Source organism: Mesocricetus auratus, unplaced genomic scaffold, assembly GCF_017639785.1.
Source record: "Mesocricetus auratus isolate SY011 unplaced genomic scaffold, BCM_Maur_2.0 Super-Scaffold_4256, whole genome shotgun sequence".
In the NCBI taxonomy this organism is placed as follows: domain Eukaryota; kingdom Metazoa; phylum Chordata; class Mammalia; order Rodentia; family Cricetidae; genus Mesocricetus; species Mesocricetus auratus.
In genome coordinates, this window is record NW_024429182.1 from 42,600,066 (window position 1) to 42,624,393 (window position 24,328).

The following is a 24,328-nucleotide window of genomic DNA, read 5'->3' on the forward strand; positions in this document are numbered from 1 at the left end:
CTCCATGTGAACCTGCAGGTCATGATGCCCAGTGTTAACTTCTGTCTGCCCTTTTAAAATTTTTCTTTACATTTATTTAACATTTTCAACCCTACAGAAAACAGATAGGATGGGATGGTCAAAGGAACACACTGTCCTTTGTCTACTTCACACACTACTAACTTTAATCTTCCACCCTGTCTGTGTGCACGCATTTGCTAATCCACAATCTACATTTTTTTCCTGAAACATTGAAGGGTGAACTAGACACGTTTCAGTCTCTTTCCTGTGAACATTTTTCTCTGTGTTTCCTAGCACAGGGACAATTTCTTACACAAGACAGGACATTGTCAGCGCTAATAAATTTGCATTGACACAATGAGTGATGGCTTAGGGGTTTAGAACACTTGTTGCTCTTGCAGAAGACTCAGGTTCAATCCTAGTACCTACCATGGCTCACAATCATTGAAACTCCACTGCTAGGGGATCCAATGCCCTCTCTGACATCTGTGGATTCCCAGGCACACATGTGGTACACACACACACAAATAGGCAGACAAAACATGAATGCACATTAAATAAAATAAATAAGTCTAACTTTTTAAAATGTACTGTTAATATTAAATTGTCCCAGCTGCCCTTTAGGACATGGCTCAGGACAAGGTCTACATGCATTTACCTTTTTATCTTAGAGCCTCCTTTAGTCTGGAACACAGCTTGTTTCTGTGTTTTATGCTGTGGACACTTCAGGAGAATTCAGTCCCTGTCCTTCCTTTTGAGTTGGCAAGTGGCTCCCTCATGGTGGGTTGCTTTCTCAGCCAGAAGAAGTAGCTTGTATGTTCTGAGAGCCATGTCTGTTGTGGTGTGATATCCCCCTCCCCTTCATCAGTAGTATTCATGTAGATCCTCTCCTCAAGATAACTCATTCTCTCCACTGACTCCCTAGTAATGCATAGTCTGTGCACAGACCCTGCCAACATATAGCTAGTCCACTCTTTATCACAGCTGCCTCTTGATTTGGTGTTTTTTTAAATTAACTAATCATTTTGACTAGGTGTAATGGTGTGTGCCTATAATCCTAGTACTGGAGAGGCTGAGACAGGAGGATCTCAAGTTCAAAGTCAGTGTGGGCTACTTATCATAGCAAGACCCTGTTTCCAAAAAGTGAAGAAGCTGTACAAAGTGGCCTATACCTGTAATCCCAGAACTTGGGAGGTGAAGATGGGACACAGGAGTTTAAGACTAGCCTTAGCTTTATAGGAAGTTTGAGGTCAGGCTATATGAGACTCTGTCTCAAAAATAATCAATCAATCAATCAATCATTTAAAAAGAGATGAATACATGGAAGCCCAGAAAGGATTGGCATTGTTTTCCAAGTCAGCAGAATAGAGCTCAGAGGGAGACAATCACAGTGAGAATAAGTGGCCAGTTTCTCCCTATTGGTGAGATATCATCAGCAAGGGCATTGGAACCCTGCTACATATAGGGTCGCGCACCCTCAATACTATGCTGGCCTCTCACAATTGGCGACACTTGGAAACACCAGTCTTCTTTGCCCATCTTAGGTTGGTGAACTTCCTTTCTCAAAGTTATTCCTCATAAAAATAGCCCTTCCAACTGGACCTCTCACACATTAGGACATTCCCTACTAGTAATGACCAATCTAGGGCCACCTCAGATACCTTCTTACAGAGAGGAAGACATCTCATTAGTGAAGGTCTTCCCTTAACCTGGGAATGTAAATGAATTTAGAGTTAAACCTTGATATAGAGGCTGCCCCTAAAGGCTGCACGGGCTTGGCCCTAGCCTGATCGCTCACACTCACTCCTTTCTGCCCCACACCACCAGAAATAGGCTATTTATAAACAAGGTAGTTTGGGGAAGACTGTGATAGACAAATTATGCTCTCCCTGAAGATGTCACACCTTCATCTCTCCATCCTGCAAGTGTATGTTTTATACCGTAAAGGGGACTTTATAGCTGTGTCTAATGAAAGATCTTGCCATGGGGACATTATGCTGACTTAAATTATGAGACCAATATGATCACAAAGGTCTGATAAGAGCAGGGTTAGTAGTAGGTGTGTATTGACGGAATCAGAGGGACAGAGAAGACACCACTCTTGAACGAGAAGGGGCCCCTGAGCTCATAAACACACATACCCTCTAAAAGTGGACGGGGGAAGAACAGATCCCCACACCTCCAAAAGGAATGCAGCTCTGGACACACATTTTAGATTTCTGGCCTCTAGAGTAGTGAGATGATTCGTTCCTGTTTTAAAGCCACAAAGTCAGTGGTCAAAGCAATGATAGAAAACTAGAGCACAGGTACCCAACAACCTCGGCTGACAGCCCCCAGCCTGCTCTTTCCATTCTGCCTACGGTAGCCTGTCCATGCTGACTCTACCGTCACTGCTATCAATCGGCCTGTGGGATCTCATCTCTCTTCATGCAATGCCTCCTTGCCCAAAGGCAGGATGTGTGGGGAGCCACACGTCATGCTCTCTGTCAAGACAGACTCTTTTCCTTCTTCAACAGACATGACCTGTGTGAAAAGCTGCCCAGAAGGCTACCACACTGACAAGGACAGCCACCAGTGTGTGCCCTGCCACAACTCTTGCAGGACCTGTGAAGGACCTCACAGCATGCAGTGTCACTCCTGCCGACCTGGCTGGTTCCAGCTGGGCAAGGAGTGCTTGCTGCAATGCAGGAACGGGTAAGCACCTTCTCACTCTGCAGCCACTCCAGACGGCAATGAGGAAAGGAGGCCACAGTAAAGCCTCCCTGTGATCAGGGAGCAAATATGAGTCAGGCCACAGCACACGGCAAGAAAGGGGAGAAATAGTGTGTCTCCATGAGAGAAAACACACCAAGTCAGATGGCCCCATCAGACCAAGTGACTAACCATCCTCAGGGCCTGGCCTCACTGACAATCCACAGATACTTGCAGTCCAATGCAGAGTGATTCCTCCTTCCCTCAGAATGGCCCATATGCATTAATAGAGGTTCTTTTCCTTCAGTTTTAGGATATAGTATGGTTCAGCATTAATACACAAAACCTAAGCAGTACAGGTGGGACAGTGATCACACAAAGGGACCAATTTCAGTTACTGTCTCCATTTATACCCCATGGTCTCTGCAACCTGCCAGCCTTCCACAAATATCCAACCTCCACAGTTCTAAATGCAACTTTGACACTGATATGAAATGCTAATATAAAGCAGTTTGTGGATAGGAATTTGATTATTTTTCTGCTGAGAACAATTGCCAGTGTGTATATCAGATTTGGTTACAAACACTCTGGGAAGAAGGCTTGATTGGGCCATGCCTTCTCCAGCATCCCACACCCCCTCCCACTCTTTCCCAATTACTAACCCGGAGCCCTGAGAGGTTCCAGACCCAAATTGAAGGACCGTCCCTGGCTGCTTTCACCCCAATTGGTACCTTTCTTCAGCTCTAAATGATGTCTGCATGTTTCGTTTATTTCAGTGTTGTATATTGGCTCATGTTTCTGTATATCTCATTCATTCATCCACTCGTGTGGTCCACACAGGTCAGTGTAAGAGCACCTGGTATGTCTGGATAAGCTAAGTTAAAGTCCATACTTTATACTTCAAAGGCTTATCCTTGTCCTGGTATCTTCTCATGAAAAAGAAATTAAGTTCCTGGAAGAAAAACTTCTCTTGTTTTTCATGTGTGCCACCACACATGCAGCACAGAGTCAACTCTTTGGTGATTTGGGGCAAGTACTAGCCATATACATAATGATGACATGTCACTGCCAGGCAAGGATCATGGAGATGCAGACATGAGCCACACAACCTCTGGAGTCCTTAAGAGCTTGATTTGGTCTGGAAGGCATCTGTTCACCTTCAGCAAATGCATTGTTGTGTTATATTGGGATTGGCAGATGAGGCTTTTCATACCATCTCCCATTTAACCTTAAACAAGTTCTCTGAATGTTCTAAGCCATATGCTTTGGATCTACAATCTTTGGGGTGAGTTTATATTGTCACACTTTGGGGTGGCAATATAAACTCAGAAGGTATGCTGTGAGAATTAATTTAAAAATCCACAACTAACCCAAATATACACTATAGAGTTCTAGTCACCAGTATAACAACCTTATGGTGTTTAATTGTAATGCTAGTAATAGTTCCATGTTACAAATTAAGGAATATGAAACACAGAGATATTGAGTGACCCACCCAAGGGCACACAGTTCATTAGGTGGTACTGCTTAGATTTGAAAGCACACTTGTTCTAGAGCCTAAGTTCCTAACCATCACATTCCGGTCTCTCATTTTCATGTTCAATGGGATGAAATGTTTCTCAAGTTTCTAGGGCATCATCAAGCATACAACAGAGCTTAATAAGTGGTTGTTACTGTTAAAATGTTGACTCTCCAAAAATCGTCTCAAAGGGATTTACATCTGTTTTATAAAGACCAGCACCAATCATGTGACCTCATATTTAAAAATGTTTTTAAATTGAGAAATTAGAATATCCATACAGAGGTACACTTTAAATTGCCTTTCGAGCTGGGTGTAGTGGCACATGCTTGTAGTCATTGCCAGGTCCTGCTGCAACTGGGGCTCATGTCCCGAGGTGGGGAAGGGGCATTGGTTCAGAGAAATGAATTGCCCAACCACCAGAAGAGTTTCACACAGTGGCCAGCCCCGAATAGCTCTAGCTGTCTTTATTTATATAAGAAAAGCAAGATTGTTTTTCCAAACAAACAAGTTTTTCCCATTCTCCAATGTTAACCTTCAGCAAAAACAATATGTCAAATATGGTTTTTCCCAACTTTTACATCAAAACGTCTTTAAAACAAAAACAACACTTCCCATTTTGCTAGCTAGCTTGGCGTAATATCAAGCCAGGTGCATCCTGTCTTTACAAAACTAAAAGATGATTGACATAGGCATGCATTTTCAAGACTAACAATCTCATTCAAAACATTTCTACAGAGATAAGTATGCTCTGCCTCCCATCCTGTCAATACTGAATCACAACAGTTCCCGGGGTCTGTAATGACAGCTGGCATCCCTAGACAAGAAACTTGAGAAGCATCAGAGACCAAAGAATTTTAGGAGGAAATATTTGAAGAAAAAGAAAAAGGGATTTCCAGGAATGATCACATCTGCCCCATGTATTACGAAGAAAATGACACTAAAACAACCAAGAGAATCATCAATACTAAGAGAGAGAAGAGAGCATGCAGGTGTCGAGGTCCCAGCAGTACTCTGCACTGTCCCAAAGTCCTCTGGTCCTTGCCAAGTGAGATTGTCTCCATGGGCTTTCGCCTCACCTGGAGACCCATTGGACAAGAACTCACATACTGGTCTGAAACTAGGCCACACAGTTCCCAACAAGTCATAGTGTTTGAAAGTTTGAGGCAAGATATTTGCTACAAATTTGAGGCCAGCCTGGACTACAAGAGTTCAAGTCCAGTCTGACTATACATGGGAGATTCAGTATATTCAAAATGATGATGGAGGAGGACGAGGATGAGGATGATGGTGATGGTGATGATGGTGAAAGGAAATGCTCTTGTATCCAGGGTGTGGCTCAGCAAAGGTTAAAGTTAAAGGAAGAACAGGCAGTGGCAGTGGTGGCAGAGAACTGTTGAGCCACCACCGTGTGTGACCTTGACCTTATCATAGGTGCTTCCAGCTCACACACAGCGAGGGGCTGGGGAGTGCTGTAACACTCAGTGTACGGGGAATAGGAGCCACACTCACTAGATTCGTTAGCGTTTTGGCAGTGATTCCATGAGGAAGGTTGAGTGAAGAGAACAGAAGAGGCCAGGCCTGTGAATAAACCCTGTCTGTCACAGCCCTTGGCTCAAGCAGAGCCCATTCAGCTCTCCACATCCTCAGCTTCCATACTTGATCAGGGACTGGAAATATTTTAAAAAAACAATGCATCTGTTGCTGAACACATGGCCTTTTTTCTTGTCCTTATTTCTGAGCCAGTGTAGCATAACAACCATTCCCGTGGCATTTACACTTCACTGAGAACCATTTAGAGATAATTGAAAGCATAAAGAAGGAGGTAGAGTTAATGTACAGACACTGTGCCATTTTATACACGGACTTGTACACACATGGTGTTAGCATCCAGGCACACCTTGGCCGCGCCCCTTGAGGACCTGGCAGAGTGCATCACCCCAGCATACATGGTAGGCAGTACCCTGGCTCTGTACATGGGTGCAAAAGGCCCCTTTAAGAGACAAGCTCTGCCCACTCCAGCTCTCCTTAACCCTGATTCTCCGAAGAGGCAGGGAGGGGTTAGCCCTCCCCCTCTCTCCCTTTTCCTCTCCTCCCTTCCCTCCCTTTCCCCACCCCCTTCCCTCAATAAAACTTGACACAAGCTCAGTCTGCATGCTGTGTTTGTCCCTCACTAGCTGTGGGCTCTCTTGCTGTTTTGTAACACATGCCAATCCTCTCAGATACTGAGAACAAATGTATGTATATGTGTTCCCTCTTCATTTCAGATATTATGGAGAAAGCGCCAGTGGTCGGTGTAAGAAGTGTGACAAGAGCTGCCAGGCATGCCGGGGGCCGCTGCCCACAGACTGCCAATCCTGCGATAAATTTTTCTTTCTCCTGCGCTCCAAGGGACAGTGTCACCGCACCTGTCCAGAACACTACTATGCAGACCAACATGCCCAGACCTGTGAGAGGTGCCACCCAACTTGTGACAAATGTGATGGTGAGAATATGCCTGTGTTTAGCAAATGAGATGGAAATCTGAGGGATTTTTTCCTTCCTGTTTTTCCCCTCTCTCTCTCCCTCTTGCCTTGTTAGGGGGTTGCCCCTATTTCCCAACTTTTCCTCGGGCTTCTCCAGCACTAGCACATTCTCTACACTCTCAACTTCTACAACATCCTTACTGCCTTTCAAACTTCCCATCTATCAAGGTCGATAATACAGGGATCACTGCTCTATTCCTATTCCCAACTTCCTTCTCCACCTGTATGATCTCATCACTCTGAATAATCCCTAAGAAAAACATCTTAAGGGGAGAAGGGCTTGTCCCAGCTAATGCCTGCAGAGGCTTCTGTCTCCAGTCCACTGGCTGCACTGCTGAGGACCTGTGATGAGGCAGAACATCTTGGTAGCAAGATCTTGTCATACAGCAGAGACAAGCTCCCAGGGGACAGGAAGTGGGATGAGGAAGGGGAAGGGAACCAGACACACTTCCAGGGCAGGCCTCAAGCGCCCCCCCCTTCCTCCAACTGATGCTACATCACACCATCTCTCTCCTTCCTTCATCTGACCCTACTCCATACCATCTTCCTCCTTCCTCTATATGACTCTACTCTGCACCAGAGAATGCCATTAGATTGTGAATCCATCACAAGGTCCATCCACTGATGAAGTCAAGATCTAATCGGTTCCCCCAAGTCTGTCCTGCAGCAGTCAAACCCCCAGTACATGAGCCTGCTGATGGAGACATTTCATATTCAAACTGCAGCACCACTGATAGCACCTGTCTAGGAAAATCCATTCATCAGTTTAAAAATTCCCTAAGACATCTGCCTCAAGCTCTCCCAAGCTCCAAAATTGTTTTCCTGATATTGGCTCATGCCAGAGATCATAAAATCAATGTTGGTGGGATCACCATTCAACCACTGCCTAGGGCAGCACCTTGATGTTATCCCTGATACTACTCTGTCCCTTGCCTCCTACTGAACCCACTTACCTACAACACAGGTGAGTTTCAAGACCTGTGGGCCCAGTCCTAAGTATTCCTCACATTAGATGTCCTTTTGGAGTCTTCCTGTCCTCATTACATGCCCAGGATCCCTTCTCAGGCCTTTGGAAGCAGCTTGTAGGTCCCTGGGGCCTTCTGCTCCCTCCTGCGGGTTATCCTAGCACAGCCATTGTGAAACTTTGGAGTACTCGTTTCTCTGCATCTTGCCAGAAAAGATGGTCAGAGTGAATCGACATAAGAGACGGCAGTGCACATTCCTGTTCCCCTTTTCAAAACAGCCCTGGCTGGCTTTCTCAGACCTTCTAGAAACATTTCTAACAGTTCTTAGGGTATTGATTAGCATCACCTTGTTATGTATTATCCTAAGTTTAACAATAAGGACATTTTGTGCAAGCATATGGCGAACATGCTTCCCCTCCATATGCTGTTATCCCACCTGTGTAGAGATGTAACCCTGGTTTAAACACATGTCCTTAAACACGTGATGCCTGTGCCTTATCCTCTTCAGCATTTGCCTGCCGGAATGTACCATCAAGCCCAGTTTCCATTTTTAAAGGTCATTGCTGGGGTTGGGGATTAGAATAGTTTTATGGGTGGACTGAGTGGATGGAAATAGGAGATTGAGTGAGGAGGGGGAAAGGGAATAGGGGTGAGGAAGGGGATATGGGGAAGAACATCTGGGAATGAGGGTCATTTGAGGGATGGTATGAAAACCTAGCACAGCGGAAACCTCCTAAAATATATACAGACTATCCTAATAAAGTCCCCTAATAATGGGGGAGAAGTAGTCCCAACCCATGGAAATCCTCAAACAATCCGGACTGTTGCCAAGACAATGTGTTGCTAACCACAAACTGATAGTTGGGTCCCTCTGCTGAGGACAATACTCTCATGACTCATTGAACATGGAGAAGTTGAGCTGGTGCCTACATAGAACCTTTACCCCTATGTTCTAGTGTCTTTAAGCTACCAAAAGAGAAATGTAAACACAAACCCAGCCACAAAACCCTTGATCTACAATCTGTCCTGCCTGCGGATATGCTAGAGCAACAGAACTTGTGGAAGAGTTAACCGATGTCTGATTTGACTTAAGACCCACTCCATGAGACAGAACCCATATCTTACACTGCTTGGGTGACCAAGAACCAGATACTAGACATCACAGAGACCCAAGACAAAGCCAAACGCAACTATTCTTTTTAAAAAGTGATGATAAAAATCCCTATTCAGATCCCCTAATTTGGTCTTAATTCTTATTCCACACATTCTAGAGCCAAGAACCACTTACAACTACTCGGAACCACTCAGCAGCCATCCAATATGTCCTCTCTCACATATCCCCCTGTGATCTAGTTACCCTTCCTCGAGAACAAACCCCTGGGGACTCCGACACCTACCTTGGACATCATCGTAGAGATCTAGTTTTGGTCCTCCTGGCAGGCTTCTCCCTCTATCCCAATTCTGTAGTTCAGTGTTTGGCCAAAGCTTTTTACGTGATTTTTTTCCAGTGCTGGGAATTAAACTTAAGACCATATTTATGCTAGGCAAGCATACTACCTATCGTGGAGTTATAGTCCCACCCTTACATTATATTCTAATTAAATATGTCCATCTCTCTAACTGTGAGCCCCTCCAGCAAGAGCAAGGATTATCACGGTTACATGGCATTCATTTTTGTAGGCCTGCTTTCTTTAATATAACACCTGATAAGTGCTCCCTAAGTGTTGAATAAGGAAATGACTGTATAGGAAGTAAATAATTCCTTTTATCAAACTGGAAGATGCTCAGAAATGTTTCTCCAGCCTTACCTCTGAGAAAAATGTAGCTGAAGACAGCCTTGAGTTTTTGATTCTCCTGAATCCATTTCCCAAATTTCTGGAATTACAGCCATCCATCAGCATGGCCCGTTTATGAGGTGGTGGGGATTGAATCCAGGGCTTTGCATATACTAGGCAGGTCATCTACCAGCTCACTCATGTCCCCAGTGTAAGGGTTCAGGCATTATGCTGGCCTGCCCCTGTCGCCTGAAAGAATGCACTCAAGCAGTGCCCTGGTTAGCCCAGGGTAGTTATATTCTCAGTCTTACATTACATTTTAATTAAATGTGTCCATCTCTCCAACTGTGAGCCCCTTCAGCAAGAGTAAAGATTATCCGGGTTATATGGTATTCATTTTGTAGCCCATTTTGTTGTTTTTAATACAACACTTGATAAGAAAATGAATATATAGGAAGTGGCATATTAGGTGGCTGCTGAGTGGTTCCATGCAGCTGTAGGTGATTCTTGACTCTAGAATGTGTAGAATAAGAATTAAGGCTGAATTAGGAGTTCTGAATAGGGAAAGATTTCCATCACCATTTTTTAAAGACTAATTGTGTTTGACTAGTCTTTAAATAATAAAGCCTGTTGTTTGGTTTACTCCACCCATGCCTCCCACCAGAAACTCCAATCAGACTAGGAAAGTCCATTTTTCCTGGAGGTGACTTTCTTGGTAGTACAGATCACATCAACAAACCAGTTAGTAGAGTGGGGAAGGACTTGTCTGTGACAGCAGAGTCCCTCCCTAACTCCTGTTTAAGTCCTGAACCTGGGCTTTGGTTCCAGTCTCTTGTGAAACACTTTTAGTTCCTGTTATGGTTCTGAAGAAGATGGAGAGAGAAGAGGAGAAGGAGGAGGAAGGAAGAAGAAAGAGGAGAGAAAAGAAAGGAAAGAAGGAATGGAGGGAGGGAGGGAGAGATAGAGAGAGAGAGAGAGACAGAGACAGAGACAGAGACAGAGAGACAGAGAGATAGAGAGAGATCTGCCCACTTCCCGTCCTGGCAGATCAGGCAGGTGCTTGATCCCAACACTGTTCAGTTGTGCTTTCTGGATTGAAGAGACTTCATCTAAATAGTTTAGCCTAAATCTCTTTTGTTGTTTTCTCTGCTGTTTTCCCATCTCAGTATGCTCAGGATGTATCAAGCCATATAAAAATTCACATTTGAGTTTTATTTATTTCTAAGACCAGGTCTCAATATGTAGCTCTGGCTAGCCTGGAATGTACTATGTATACCAAGCTGGCCTTGACCTCACAGGAATCTGCCTGCCTCTGCCTCCTGCATGCTTACATTGAAGGCATATGTCACCATGCTCAGCAATGCATTTTTATTTTATGTGGTGCTTTGACTGCCTGTATGCTAGTGTACCAAGTGCATGCAGTGCCCACAAACACCAAGGGAGGCATAAGATACCCTGGAACTTGAGTTATAGAAGGTTGGGAGCAACTAACGGGGTGCTGGTAATCAAACCCCCACCCTCTGGAAAAGCAGTTTGTGGCTTGAATTACTAATTAGTGCCAGTTGGCTAAGTGGTCTTCCTGTCCCCAGTATGAGCCACCTAGTGGGCAACCAGTCCTCCATGCTGTCTGATTGATATTGCACAGCAGATACAGCCCTGCCTAGTGTTCGATATTTGCATATGAAGCTCCTCCCCCATGACCATTCCTAACCTTCTCCCTCATCTCTCACTACCACTTCCTCCGTCTTCAAGCCCAAGCACTGTGACCTACTATAAATCTGAACCAACCTTGCCTCCTGCCTCGCTCCAGAATACTCCTTCAGCCTGCTCTGCCAGGACTCATTCTGCTCCATTACACTCAGTATGCTTTCTCAAAAGCCTTTCCCCAGCCTCCCATCCAGTGTTCCCCTACAGTTCTGTGTATCCATCCCTCTATTTATTTACTCAACAAATATTTATTCAGCTCTGTGTCCCAGACAATGTCCATACAATTATGAACAAAGTGGACCAGGTCCCTGGAAGCCAGGTCAGTTTACCTGGTGTAATTTTTGTTCTTGGTTTTGTTTTTGGAAACTGTTGCTATGCTAAAAAATATCCTGACCCCCCAAAAAAATTTAAGGGGAGGAAGAGTTGATTTGCGCTCACAATTCCAAGTTATAGTTTATCATCATAGTAGGGAAGTCAAAAAAGCAAGAACTTAAAATACCTAGTCACACCCACACCTAAGTGTGATAAAAGTGAGATGTCAGCAAATGACTGTATTGTCATTTGCTAAGCCAGACAGCTGAGTTTCTATCCATTAGTGTTGTGCAGTGGGCCAGCAGAGGCTAGCTGGTTTCTAATTAAAAACAGGCAACCATCATTAGGTAAATTAATGTCTCTTAACAGAGGCGAGTCAGAGCCAAGCACCAGCCAAAGCTGAACGTTTGCATGTGGATTGGAGATACCATTTATGATGTCTGGGGACAGTGGAAGGACTCGACATTTCTCTACTGGCCTGGAGATTCTCTGCCAAATTAAGGGTGGCAGCTTTGAGCATTCCCTGCCCAAGTTCATGAACACAGGATCCCCAAGACAGGATTCAGGGGTGACTGGGTGGATCTGGAGAAAGCCCACAAGTTGTGTTCTCCTTGGTCTTCCTGCTTGAGGCTTGGGTCCTGGAATTCACACAGCTATCATTTTCTTCTTCCCTTGGCGTTCACTGTTGGTCTCCTCTGCTCCCTTTCTTCACGTAGCACACACACACTTTGCTAGTCAGTGACTCTTGTGCTAACTCCGGTTTTGTAACACAGAGATTAGGAAATTTGGGGATCCCCACCTTAGGCTATAAATTGATTAGAAAAAAAACGAGTAAAAATTTCTGAAACATTAACTGTCATACTATGAAACAAAGACGTAAGGGGAAAACATCTAGAAGAGTTTGGCATTTGTGCCTGTGTTTCATCCACTTTCGATTGTCCAATAATTCTAGTTGCTATAAAGAAAACTATCTGATGAGCACAGTGGCTCGCACCTCTAAGTCCAGCACTTAGAAAGAGGCCTGAGACAGGAGTATTATGAAAGTTTGAAGTCAGCACGGGCTACTCAGTGACAGCCTGTTGGGAAAAGGAAGAAGGGTGGGAACAGAAGGGAGGCGAGAGGAGAGGAAGGCAGGGAGGGAAGAGAAAAACCTGAAGCTCTGGGAGTTGGGGGAGGGGCATCACACACTTACCTAATCTACACCATTGCCATTGCATGCAGCTGGTGCTTCTAGAGTTACTGTGTCCCTTAACACATTTAATTATCCTCCTCGTACAGTTGTGAGCCCTGAACTTTCTCAAGCTGCCTCTTCCTGCACAGCACCTCTCACAGACACACCCCAGGGCCACCCTGCAGCAGTTGAATTTGTGGGGCTGGCTTGGGGAGAAGTTGGTGTGAGGAAAAGCAGACGGTGAGCTGTTCTGAGTTTTAAGGAGATATCAAAAGGTCTGTCTTTCCAGCCTCGAGGCTCCTTAGAAGCAGAAACAGGCACAGGCTCTTAGCTTTGGGGAAAACAAAACAAAACAGGAAATTAACTCTTTGTGTGCCAGGTTTACAATACAGCAAAGCAGGACATGTCACAAAGTACTGATTTTCATCAAGGCTGGCATGTACACCACCGAATACTGCCTTGGGTCTGGACTTGAGCCAGATTGGGAAGGGAGCAGTCCAGAGTTCCAGTCACACAGGGAGAGGTCTGGTAGCCTGCCGCCCAGAAAGGAGGCTATGTACATAATAATGCATATTTCAAACTATCGAGTAAAGGGAGTTTTGGATCCTCAAGGAAACTACAATGTTTGATGCGATAGGAGGAGGAGGCTCGTAAATGTTCCTTTTCCGGTCCTGGAAAAGGAGCCCAGGGCTTTCCTTGTGCATGCCCCATGCTGGGCGGGAGTCTACTACAAGCTACAGCCTGGCCTCTAGGTTTCAGAAGCATCCCATAAGATTTCTCATTTTCTAAAGACCTTTTGCCGTGACACACCATCTTTTGCCTTCAAATTCTCAGCGAACAGACTGAGAGTTTTGTTCGTGGAACGGACCGAGCAATCTGTAAGCCCTTACTTTGTCTTGTAGACTCTTGTCACACTGTCAGTCACCTTTCAGCTTCCATTTACTTGACATTTTCCTTGCTCCCAAGTGCTCTGACATCAAGGCAGGGGTTAGAATATGAAATCTGTCTCATAACATGACTCTCTTTTTTTTTTTTTTTTCTTCCCTCTCTTTCAGGAAAGGAGGCATGGAATTGCTTATCCTGTGTGTGGAGCTACCACCTTCAGAGAGGAATCTGTGTCCCGGAATGTCTTGTAGGGGAATACAGAGATGGAGAGGTACTGAGACCTTTGGTTGGTGTAAGCACCCCCACCCCCACCCTTATGGAGCTCAGTTCCTACATGTCATTCTGGGAAGTGGAAACAGTATAAATTCCTACACTCATCACAGCCTAGGTTCAACACTGTAGCATCTCTTTCATTCATAGAATAGTCAAGCTACCAACCCATCATCCACTTGATTCACAGGAACAGAAAGGATCTAAGGCAGTCTGAATTCCTACACTCATCACAGCCGAGTTTTAACATTGTAACATCTCTTTCATTCATAAAAGAGTCAAGCTACCAACCCGAAGCTTCCCCCTGATTCACAGGATCTGAAAGGATCTAAGTAACCTGAGCCCTGAAGCGGTTCTGTGACCACAGGAAGGTCTGCAGAAATACTGTTCTCTTTGCAGCCGCTGTCTGAGCAGACACAGGAGGGAACTTACTGGTCCAGCTCTTTCCTTTCCTTTCCTTTCCTCCCAGGCAGGATAACAGCCTTTTCCCGGAGCCACAGACTTCCCAAACCTCTTCACTTCTTGATTGTGTGTCTAGACTTGAAACCTTAAGAAAATGCATCAGTTGTGAAATTAAAACAAATCAGCATATTTACATGTAAACTCTTCGAACTCTGATATCGGAATTATAGTTCACAGAGGCAGGCTCAGAGAAATTAAGTAATTTGTTAACTACCACACGATAGGAAGTAACACAGGGAGAAGTACATCCTGAAGACTTGACAATAACAGCTGAAAACATGCTATCAGCATCTAAGACACTCCAAAGTGCCTCAAGAAATGGAATCTCCATTCCTCTTTTTCTTTCCTTTTTGTGTATCTATTTTCAGTGGTGCCTAACATTTGCCCCACCGAGCAGCCAACCTTTCTGCTTCTCTTCCTCCTCTTCCATTCCACTGAAATTACAGATGCACAGAAGGAAAGTCTCTTCTGGGCCAGTGAGATGGCTTAGTAGGTAAACATGTTTGCTGAACATGCAACTTGAGTGCAGTCCTCAGATGCCCCAACCCGCGGGACATTCAACGTGGGGACTGGGGAAACCTAGGAGAAAGATGGGGGACAGGAGATACGAAGAAGGATGGCAAGACAGGATTCTGATCAAGCCGACAACCTGTATCTCATCCCAAATATAGGGATGGGAGGAGGGGAAGGGATGGGGATGTGCTGCAGCTGCAATGAGCCTGGCGGAGCAAAGGTCAGTGGGATGGGTAGGTCATCCTGTGTCCTCTGGTAACCTAACTGCAGATTCTAACTTTATCTTTCACATTCTCCTTCTATCGTGCAAGCCTACGTCCTAGTGACTAGGCAGGTAAGCTGCAGGTCTGTTTTCTTGGAACTTGCTTCCTATCTTAAGAGGTGGTATTTCAGCAGTATGACCTGGAGTCACATCTTCTCTATGAGGATGTAATGGTGCTATGACTGAATTATGGCGAAGGCCCCTGACACTCAGATCCCATGGTGGGAGGAGAGAACCAACTCCTAAAAGTTGTCCTCTGGCCTCCACATGCATGCCTTGTTATATATGCATCTGTACACATACTATAATAACAACAACAACAATAATAATTTTTAAGATAAGGTATCTTTCCCTAGCCTGCATTTCTAGCACCAGGCAAGGAGACAGTTGTTGCCTTGGACTTTGAACTCTGACTCTGGGCACCAGAATCCAGGAACAACAGAGGGCAAGCAGGGAGTTAATATAAAAGTGTAAAAGCCAAAGAAAACCGTAGCACTAACTTTGTGGAAAGTAGAAACCTAATCCCAACATTCAGAAGGCCGAGGGTCAAAGGAGGAGGACCGTGAATTTGAAACTAGCCCAGGCTCCGTAACAACAAGAAGAAAAGAAGTACACATACCCACAAAAGTGTCACCTATGTGTTGATGACAGAATACAAAATACGGGGAATTGCATCAAATTGGAGAACGATAAGAAAGGGCTGCTGCCATTCTACTCTGATCCTGATGTGAGGGTGATGGCTTCAGCTTTAACAGAGCTAGATTTTGAGAAGGAAGTAGGAGCTAACTTATGTCTAGAGTATCACTTTTACAATGTGGAGTACTGTAGAAATGTCTAGACTGCATAGGTGTATAGCAAAGTTCAGGCACAGCTTGTCCTTGACTCCCACTGTCTTTGAGTCAGGAGATTGTTACATGATAACCAAACACTCAGGAAGCTTAATGTTCTCCTATTATTGTACCAAGCCCATTTCTGAGACCAGGGCCCAGCAGAAGCTTCCTCCAGTTGTACACATTTGGTTTGGTCTTTTGCCCAGCACAGATAAAATGGTGTAGAACAGTAAGCTAGAGAGATGGCTCAGCAGTTAAAAGCACTAACTGCTCTTCCAGGAGAACCAGGTTCAAGCCCCAGCACCCACATGGCAGCTCACAACTGTCTGTAACTCTGGTTCCCGAGGATCCTATACCCTCACACAGACATACACGCAGGCAAAACACCATTGCACATTTTTTAAATGGAGTAGAACACTACCACACACACACACACACACTCACGTTCTTCCCTATTCATAACGACAAGAGTCATTGGAGAACTCCAGTTCCAGATTTCTACCTGTGCTCTCAAAAACAACCTCTCACTGTTCTCAACAGGGAGAAAAGTTTAACTGTAAAAAATGCCACGAGAGCTGCGTGGAGTGCAAAGGACCCGGAGCCAAGAACTGCACCGTGTGCCCAGCTGACCTGCTGCTGCACATGGATGACAGCCGCTGCCTCCCCTGCTGCAACGCTTCCCACGCCCACAGATCCCCGGACTGCTGTGACTGCCAGAGTACCACAGGTGAGGGCATGGGCTGTCCTCACAAAGCTGATGGGAGGGGAGCAACGTGGGAGGAGTATGGATGGTTCATGAAGTACCTGCTATGTGCTACTACGCTTGAAACCTCCTGTTCACAAGTTGTCTTTGTTTTTCCTCGCTGTGACAAAATACCTGAGGAAAAGTATTTAAAGGAGACTTTATTCCAGAGATCTGTGTCTGTTGTTTTTAGACAACAGTAAGCCTCAGCATCATGGCAGAAAGCGTGTGGAAGAGCATCACAGCTCACCTCGTGACAGTCAGGAAGCAGAGAAGTTTGTGACAATGTCTTTCCAGGGCATGCCCCCAGGAACCTATTTCCTCCACCTAAAACCCAATACCTATTTTTCACCACCTAAAAATAATGGAATCATATTATGCCATGCCCACCTTATGGGGTGAAGGCCTGGAGATTTAATCTGGTACCCCTAGCTCGGTACCCCTTTTTTACATCCTCATAGCCTTACTTGCTGGCCAGCCTTTTAGATCTCTTAGTTCCTCTTTACTTTCCTGACCTCAGTGGATCAGGCGAAAGACTGGAGATTTTTTTTAACCTTTTTTTTTTCTGAGACAGGGTCTCTCTCTATTGTTTTGGAGGCTGTCCTGGAACTCACTCTATAGACCAGGATGGCCTCCATCCTACCTACCTCTGTCTCTCGAGTGTTGGGATTAAAGGCCACCAACACCCGACTCTCTGAAGATCCTAGCAAACCTCCTCCCAATCTGGGACATTTAAGCCTCCCCCAGTAATGAACCATGGACTCACTCGTTCAATCCACTTTAGAAAGCCTTCCATGGTATTAGCCTGGACTGTAGTCCCCTGTCCTTTAAGTAACTTTCTTACTTGATACCGTAATTCAAGCTTCCCGGAACTATTCCCCATCTTTTCTTTTTTATTTTCCACAATTAGTCCCTGGCTGGCAAAAGGGACGAACCCGCCTACTTACCTCGCTTTCATCATCTCGGTGGGACCTCCAATTACGGCGCCCGCTGCACAGCCTATATCCGAGAATGTGGCAAGGGTGTCAGGATTGATGACACAGAGACCAGTCGGTTGCATTAGAAATCTTTATGCTCCCCAAGAAGGCTCAGGAGAACTTCCCAAGAAATGCTTCCCTCCAGAAAAGCTTCTGCCATACACACACACACACACACACACACACACACCACACACACACACACACACACACACACACACACACACACACACACACGCACACACATCTCTTCCTCCTCCTGGCTTGTGGTTAAATCCCTGACACCAGAATTGGCAACAGCAGTGGGCAGGAAGAAGTGGCTAGCCATTAGGAAGATCAAAGTCAGAGTGTTTCAGTGAGCAAGCCCTTATCAGGAACTTATGGCTCCGGTAAACATTTCTTAGGGCACTGGATTGTTTTCAGTAAACATAGTCTCACAGCTGCCTGCTCCCAGGCTGATGGAGGAGTGGGTTTCTGGCCAAGGTCTGTTGTTCCCACAATATTATATATCCATCAACAGATGCATCCATTAGACTAGGTCAACCCCTCAGGACCTGTCACTCCCCAAAAGCTCATCAGCTGGCAGCCAAGACCCACATCTTTGGGGAAATATCTCAGGTTCAAACTTTAAGCAAACAGACCCCCTTCTTGTTAGCAAAGAGACGGAGGCCCAAAGGTTGGGCTAGCATGATCAAGTCCACAGCAGTACTAAGAGAGGGGATATCTAGAACAGGCTTGGTACTGTGTCCATGAGTCTGAGTGCTTAGGAAACAGAGAAATGGGGATCAGGATTCAGGGCCACTCCCAGCAAAATAGCAAGTTTGAGGTCATCTGGGCCACCTCAGCTTTTTGAGACTGGACTTCATCTTAAAAAAAAAACAAAAAAGGGCCGGGCATTGGTGGCTCATGCCTTTAATCCCAGCACTCTTGAGGCAGAGCCAGGCGGATCTCTGTGAGTTCAAAGCCAGCCTGGTCTACAGAGTGAGTTCCAGGAGGGCCTCCAAAACAATACAGAGAAACCCTGTCTTGAAAAAACATACATACATACATACATACATACATACATACATGCATACATACAAAAATCACATATGCTCATGCACACACTTGCATACCCCAGATGCTCATCTGGAATTTAAGCATAGGCCTGCTGGACTGCAAAGCCACAGAGCCCCACATTCTTTCTACAACTATGCTGCCCCCAGCCTAGCTAAGTCTAGAAGTTGACCTTTAAAAATATATTTTGTTCCTTTTTATCTTTGCTCCCGAGGGAAAGGGGTAAGGAATTGGTTATCTTGATAATATTGAAGAATCATTCTAATCTAACTCAAATCGAGCCATTCTGTTAGAACATTTTAGAAATGGACTTTCACTGAAAGCTAAGAATAAGTGACACAACTTTACCAATTCCAAGTCTTCAATTACGCTCCATCGTGTATATTAAAACCTAGAAAGATCCAAGGCCCGGAGATGGCTCAGGGCTTGAGAACTTCCATATGGCTGCTCACATTGGTGGAACTCCAGTTTCAGGAGATCCAGTGTCCTCTTCTGGTCTACTGAGGCACAAGATGCACATGGAGTGCACATATATGCATGCAGGCAAAACATTCATGCATACATACATGTGCTAGACAAGAACCTTACCACTGAACCACCAATGTAAACTACTCAACACATGAAAATAAAAATGAGTACATCTTCAAAAAATCTTGAAGATTGTGAATGGAATGATCCCTTCTAAGTGAAAAACACATTGTTAAAATATATTCTCTCCTCCAGATGTGTCACACCTGATCAAAATCAGTATATGTTTGCTCTTTGTAGGTAAAGAAAATCAGAGACCCAAAACTGTTACCAGTTTTGTACTTTTTGTTTGTTTGTTTCAGGCTTTCAATTAGTTTCCAGGTATCACCTTTCCAAGAACTAGCTCTTCCCTTCCTCAGCTTTTACCCACCAAGAGCAGCTGGTTTCCCAGGCCCTTATCTGCATACCCCTCGTGGTCTGATGCTGGGCTGACAGCTGAGAGCAAGAACCCTGTTATATCAATGTTCATAAATGAAAACAGAGCCTGAACCTCTTGGGTACAGTTTCTGAAATGTCAGTTCTAAGAAATAATTTGATAGCTTTCCTGGTTCCTAAGAGGCTCTGAAAGAGTTATCTGGGGCAAACCCTACCAATAAAATGTGCTAATCCTCTTGGGCTAAGGATACAACTCCATGGTGGAAAGGTACCACAGTATGTGTATGGGGAGAAATAACAAGCCCAGATAGTCAAACTTACTTGTGTCTTTGTTTCTGAAACAACTTCCTCCTCCAGAAAAACCAAATGGTAGAAGTTGACCCTGACCCAGCACCTAAGACTAAGAATAGTAAGATGTGAGTGCATTTGGCACGATGAAAAAAACAACCTCCAAAGGTCCACAGTAGATTCTCCTACTCCACAGTAGAGTCACAGACAGATTACTTATCTGTCCTTCTAGTGTGTTTGTATTTCCTCCAAACAGAGAGTCTGTGCTGACACTGGAAATGTTGAATACAATAATGACAATACTGTTACTTTAGAGGAAACATTTTTTGCTTGATGGGCAAAACCCTGTTAGAATAAAATAGAATTTAAACATCATCAAAGTAAAAGTGAGTGAGTGCGTGCATGCATGTATGCCACTATGTGTGTGTGTGTGCATGTGTGTGTAGAGGGGTTACTCAGTTGCAGGAGTTGCAGGAGTGCTTGCAAGGTCCTTGTGGAGGAGTAGAAGAACATGAAAGAGGAGCAGGGGAGGGGAGGGAAGGAAGAGCCTACTGTGTATTAAAATCTGCACATCCAACTGGGCAGACACCTATTCCTCTAGTTGTTTTATACTTTTTTTGCCTTACTGTATAGTGGGTTAAAAAGAAAAGGTAATAAAATTAGTTAAGCAACTCAAATCATACTGCCCGAATGAATGAAAATAAAATGAGAAAAATCAACTAAAGCCTTTATGTCGTACACTGTTTTGGTTCTGCAACACCCTCAGGGAAGCCCTGAAAATGGGCTGATAAATAAGAAAAGGAAGGGTCCTGGAATTCAATAATTTCAATTACACTATAAACCCCTTGCTATTTAAAATGACAGTCAGGATTTTAAGATAATAAAGCATTCCTTTTCTCATTCAGGGAGTACCATGGCTATCCAAAGAAACCAAACATGTGATCAGAGAATTTGCCTCTAGAATCCCACCTGGAGTTGAGGTTAATGGCCTGGAAAGTCCACTTGTTACACAAACCAGTTCTTGTCTATGACAAACAAGTTGGCCCAAATAATTTCCAAGACCACACATGACTAAGAGTCAGTAGGCTTTATAAACGTATGCTTCGTTGGTCTTGAAAGGTAAGACCAGTCTAAAAGATAGTTAAGGAGACATCTCCATCTTAGAAAAACAGCGTTCTTGTTTAGCAGTAACTAAAGGGGAAACACACACACACACACACACATCTCAGGAATGGAAAATCACTGAGAAGTTTGGATCCTTAGAGACTGGTCCATGAGGTAGGGATCTGGGGTCCCTTTGGAATCTTAAATTTACCATTTTAGTAGAATCAGTTGGTTTTATTAAATATGGATTGGGACTCTTGTGGGCTACATACTGATTTTTTGTAAAGTGGTGTGCCTCCTAAGAAAACAAAAACAACAACAACAACAAAAAAAACAATGATTCTACCATTTTATAGGTTTGGGGAAAAAATGGAGGAGCAGTTCTTTACTTCAGAATCTGATTTTTCCACTTCTGTTTCTTCTTTCTCCCTTGCTGCTGCCTCCGGGGTGGCCTTGTATCAGAGGAGTGCATCCTTCCAGCCAGCAAGACCGTGCCCTCGGAGCGCACCAAGACTGCCCTGCTGGTGACCTCGGGTGTCATGCTGCTGATGCTGCTGGGGGCCGCTGTGGTCGTGTGGCGAAAGTCTCGAAGCCGACCTGTAGCAAAAGGGCGCTACGAAAAGTTGACCGAACCGACCGTGTCATACTCCTCCTACAGGAGCAGCTATCTTGATGAGGACCAGGTGATCGAGTACAGGGACCGAGACTATGATGAAGATGATGAGGATGACATCGTCTACATGGGCCAAGATGGCACTGTCTACCGGAAGTTCAAGTACGGACTGCTGGATGAGGCAGAAGATGATGAGTTGGAGTATGACGATGAGAGCTACTCCTTCCAGTAAACGGAGCCCGCCTGTGGGCTCCATGGCAATTAGCCCTGCCCCGGGGCTACCATCACATTGGCTGAGGTTCGAGTGTGTGTGTGTGTTTTGTCCTAACTTTGTTTCCAACCTGAGTATGTAGGGATGCTGGAGTCTGCTGTGCTGCTCTTAACTAGCTGAGTACAATGGACAGATCCTGCAAAGGGAGAATTCAAAAGCATTTTCCTCCAGGGTATTTCAAGACTTCAAACGCAGAAGGGGAAGGAAGTGAGATCTGATGAACACTCTAACATGATTTCTAAAGTGGACAGGACAGAGGACCTGTAAGGATTCTGCTGGAGACCCCTGCTTTCTTCAGAAATTCTGATAGTTGACCCACTCTCAGGAACCAGAGAGTTGTTGGGGCTGGGATGGGAGGTCTCTCCCCTTTCAATTGGGTTTAAGAAGGAAATCTGTAAAGAGCGTGAAAAGGGGCTTGTAGTTTCTTTCACAGTACCTCTGGGGAGTCGAAAGACCATCTCTCCTGTGAATGCTCAGGACCTATGTCAGGATTTGCAGCCTCAAGGCTGACAGAGCGCATGCTCACTGGGCTCTGGCTCCTTTGCAGAGACCATAACAACAATGATCCTGGGCAGAGGAAGCCTAGGTGGAGGACAGCATCAAATCACAAGGAAGGAGCTCGTGTCCAAGCATCGCACCCTCGTGATTCTCTTAAGAGCCTTTCTGATAGGAAATAAATAAAGAAAAATTGTAATGATACCCTAACACAAAATACAAAGATTTCATCCACTCTAAAAAAAATAATAAAATAAAGACTTTAGCTGCTAAATCAGAGCAAAGCTTTCATCCATGAGTCATCCAAGAAGCTCAGACTCTCCATAAGAAAAGTAGGAGTAGAGTCTACCATTTAGAAATTTCCCAATATCTTGCTCACCAGCTGCAAACAGCTGCCTGGCTCTCTTCAACCCTGTGACTTTCTGTTTCTGGGCTTCCTAAACTCTTTTTCCATGCTGGTCAAGGGTGTTCGTAGATTATGCATTCATGGGCACTTTCTGCAGATGGTAATTCACAGGGAGGGCACTGTGTGCAAAAGAATACAAGCAGAGCCTCGTGGAGCAGCTCCTTGTTACAGGCAATGCTGTGTGTAGAACATCAAAAAGTGAGTAGCTCCATCGCATGATGATTATTGTAACCAAAATGAATTGCACACTTACCTTGTGCCCGGTAACTAATGTATCTCCCCCACATCATACTTAAGAACTCTACCAGATGGTGTCAGCCATCCCTTAATTTTAAAGGACGTCTGAGGCTTCCAAAAGGCTATACTCAAGGTCACAGACAGCTGATCAAGATTGAAAAATAAGAATGACCTTAAAGCATATATTCTTAATAACTGTGCTCCACTGACCGAGTGAAAACAAGCATTCTAAACATAATAAAACTATGTCCATTCTATGACAGTTAACCTACATTCTATAGTAACATGTGAATGTAAATGACAATCTTTACTTGTGGGAAAACACTATGCTTGTGTTTCTTTAGAGAAAAACCCTCAGAACACAGACCACTAAATAGTCTCTATCAACAGCCAGGTTTCTCCCCCCAGGCTTTTTGAGTTAAAAACAGACTCTGTTGGGATTGTCCAGACTACCATGGGATCATGCGTGGAGTCAGTTCAAAATAAATGACTAAGCTGTGCTCCAGGAAAACTGTCTTTAGGGACATTTAATATCTGAATTTCAGATCATCGTCACATATCATGAAGTAACAACCTTTTGATGGCCATTTAAAAACATGAGATCTCTGAGGTCCAGCAACAGGTGGCTTCAAACTCTTCAGACACCATGGCTATCACATAAACATCAAATCAAGTTCCCAAATTTTTGATCATTTAACATGATCTCTTCAAAATCCATTTGATTGCTCACTTTTCAATCCTTAGGATAGCTTTAAAGAATTGCTGTCATATCAGTGGAAGAATTCAAGTTTTCTTGCTGTGTAATTCCAGAGTTCAAATACAGAAGCAAGTACTTTTGATTGTATGTGTTATTCCTATTCCTTGAGAATGTAGAAACAGACTGAGCTGCTCTCAGCAGCCTAGAAAAATTCCCAAGAAAAATATCTGTGCTTATGTTGATGCACACTCTTCTAAGATGGCTTGAGACACTAAGAAACATGGTGGTGATGCTTGTGCCCATGTGTGGTTAAGACCTGCCTTGCCCTCTGGGTTTGTAGTCATGACAGTCTTCTCAAACAGCTGCCTTCCTGGATAAATACATGGTTGAAAAACAGCTTTCGTTTTCTGCTTGCAAAAGAACTTGAGAATGTTAAGACTGGAAATACACAAGGAAACTGAGTAAAACCCCAGAAGATTATGGCTCCCCAAAGGGAATTATAATTGGAAACAAAGTGAACTCAAGAACAGATAATGCCACAGAGACTTGCTTATGATCAAATTGTTTCTGGGCATTTGATGCATGTAGTACTATGCTGTGTACCAAATAATAGATGCAAAACATAGACGTTCTGGGATGTGTCTGTTTTAAT

At 44.4% G+C, this 24,328-nt stretch overlaps 1 protein-coding gene across 2 annotated transcripts in view; it reads left to right on the top strand.

The window, feature by feature from the left end:
• The window catches only part of Pcsk5 (proprotein convertase subtilisin/kexin type 5), a 411,139-nt gene extending 387,067 nt beyond the window's left edge, over window positions 1-24,072 (top strand). For both annotated transcript variants that reach the window (XM_040746607.1, XM_040746615.1), the window contains 5 exons: window positions 2,517-2,694; window positions 6,478-6,695; window positions 13,721-13,821; window positions 16,428-16,614; window positions 21,420-24,072. In XM_040746607.1, the coding sequence (XP_040602541.1) occupies window positions 2,517-2,694; window positions 6,478-6,695; window positions 13,721-13,821; window positions 16,428-16,614; window positions 21,420-21,802 (1,067 nt within the window). In that variant the 3' untranslated portion in view covers window positions 21,803-24,072. The remainder of the gene's footprint in view (window positions 1-2,516; window positions 2,695-6,477; window positions 6,696-13,720; window positions 13,822-16,427; window positions 16,615-21,419) is intronic.
• Window positions 24,073-24,328: the final 256 nt, after the last annotated feature.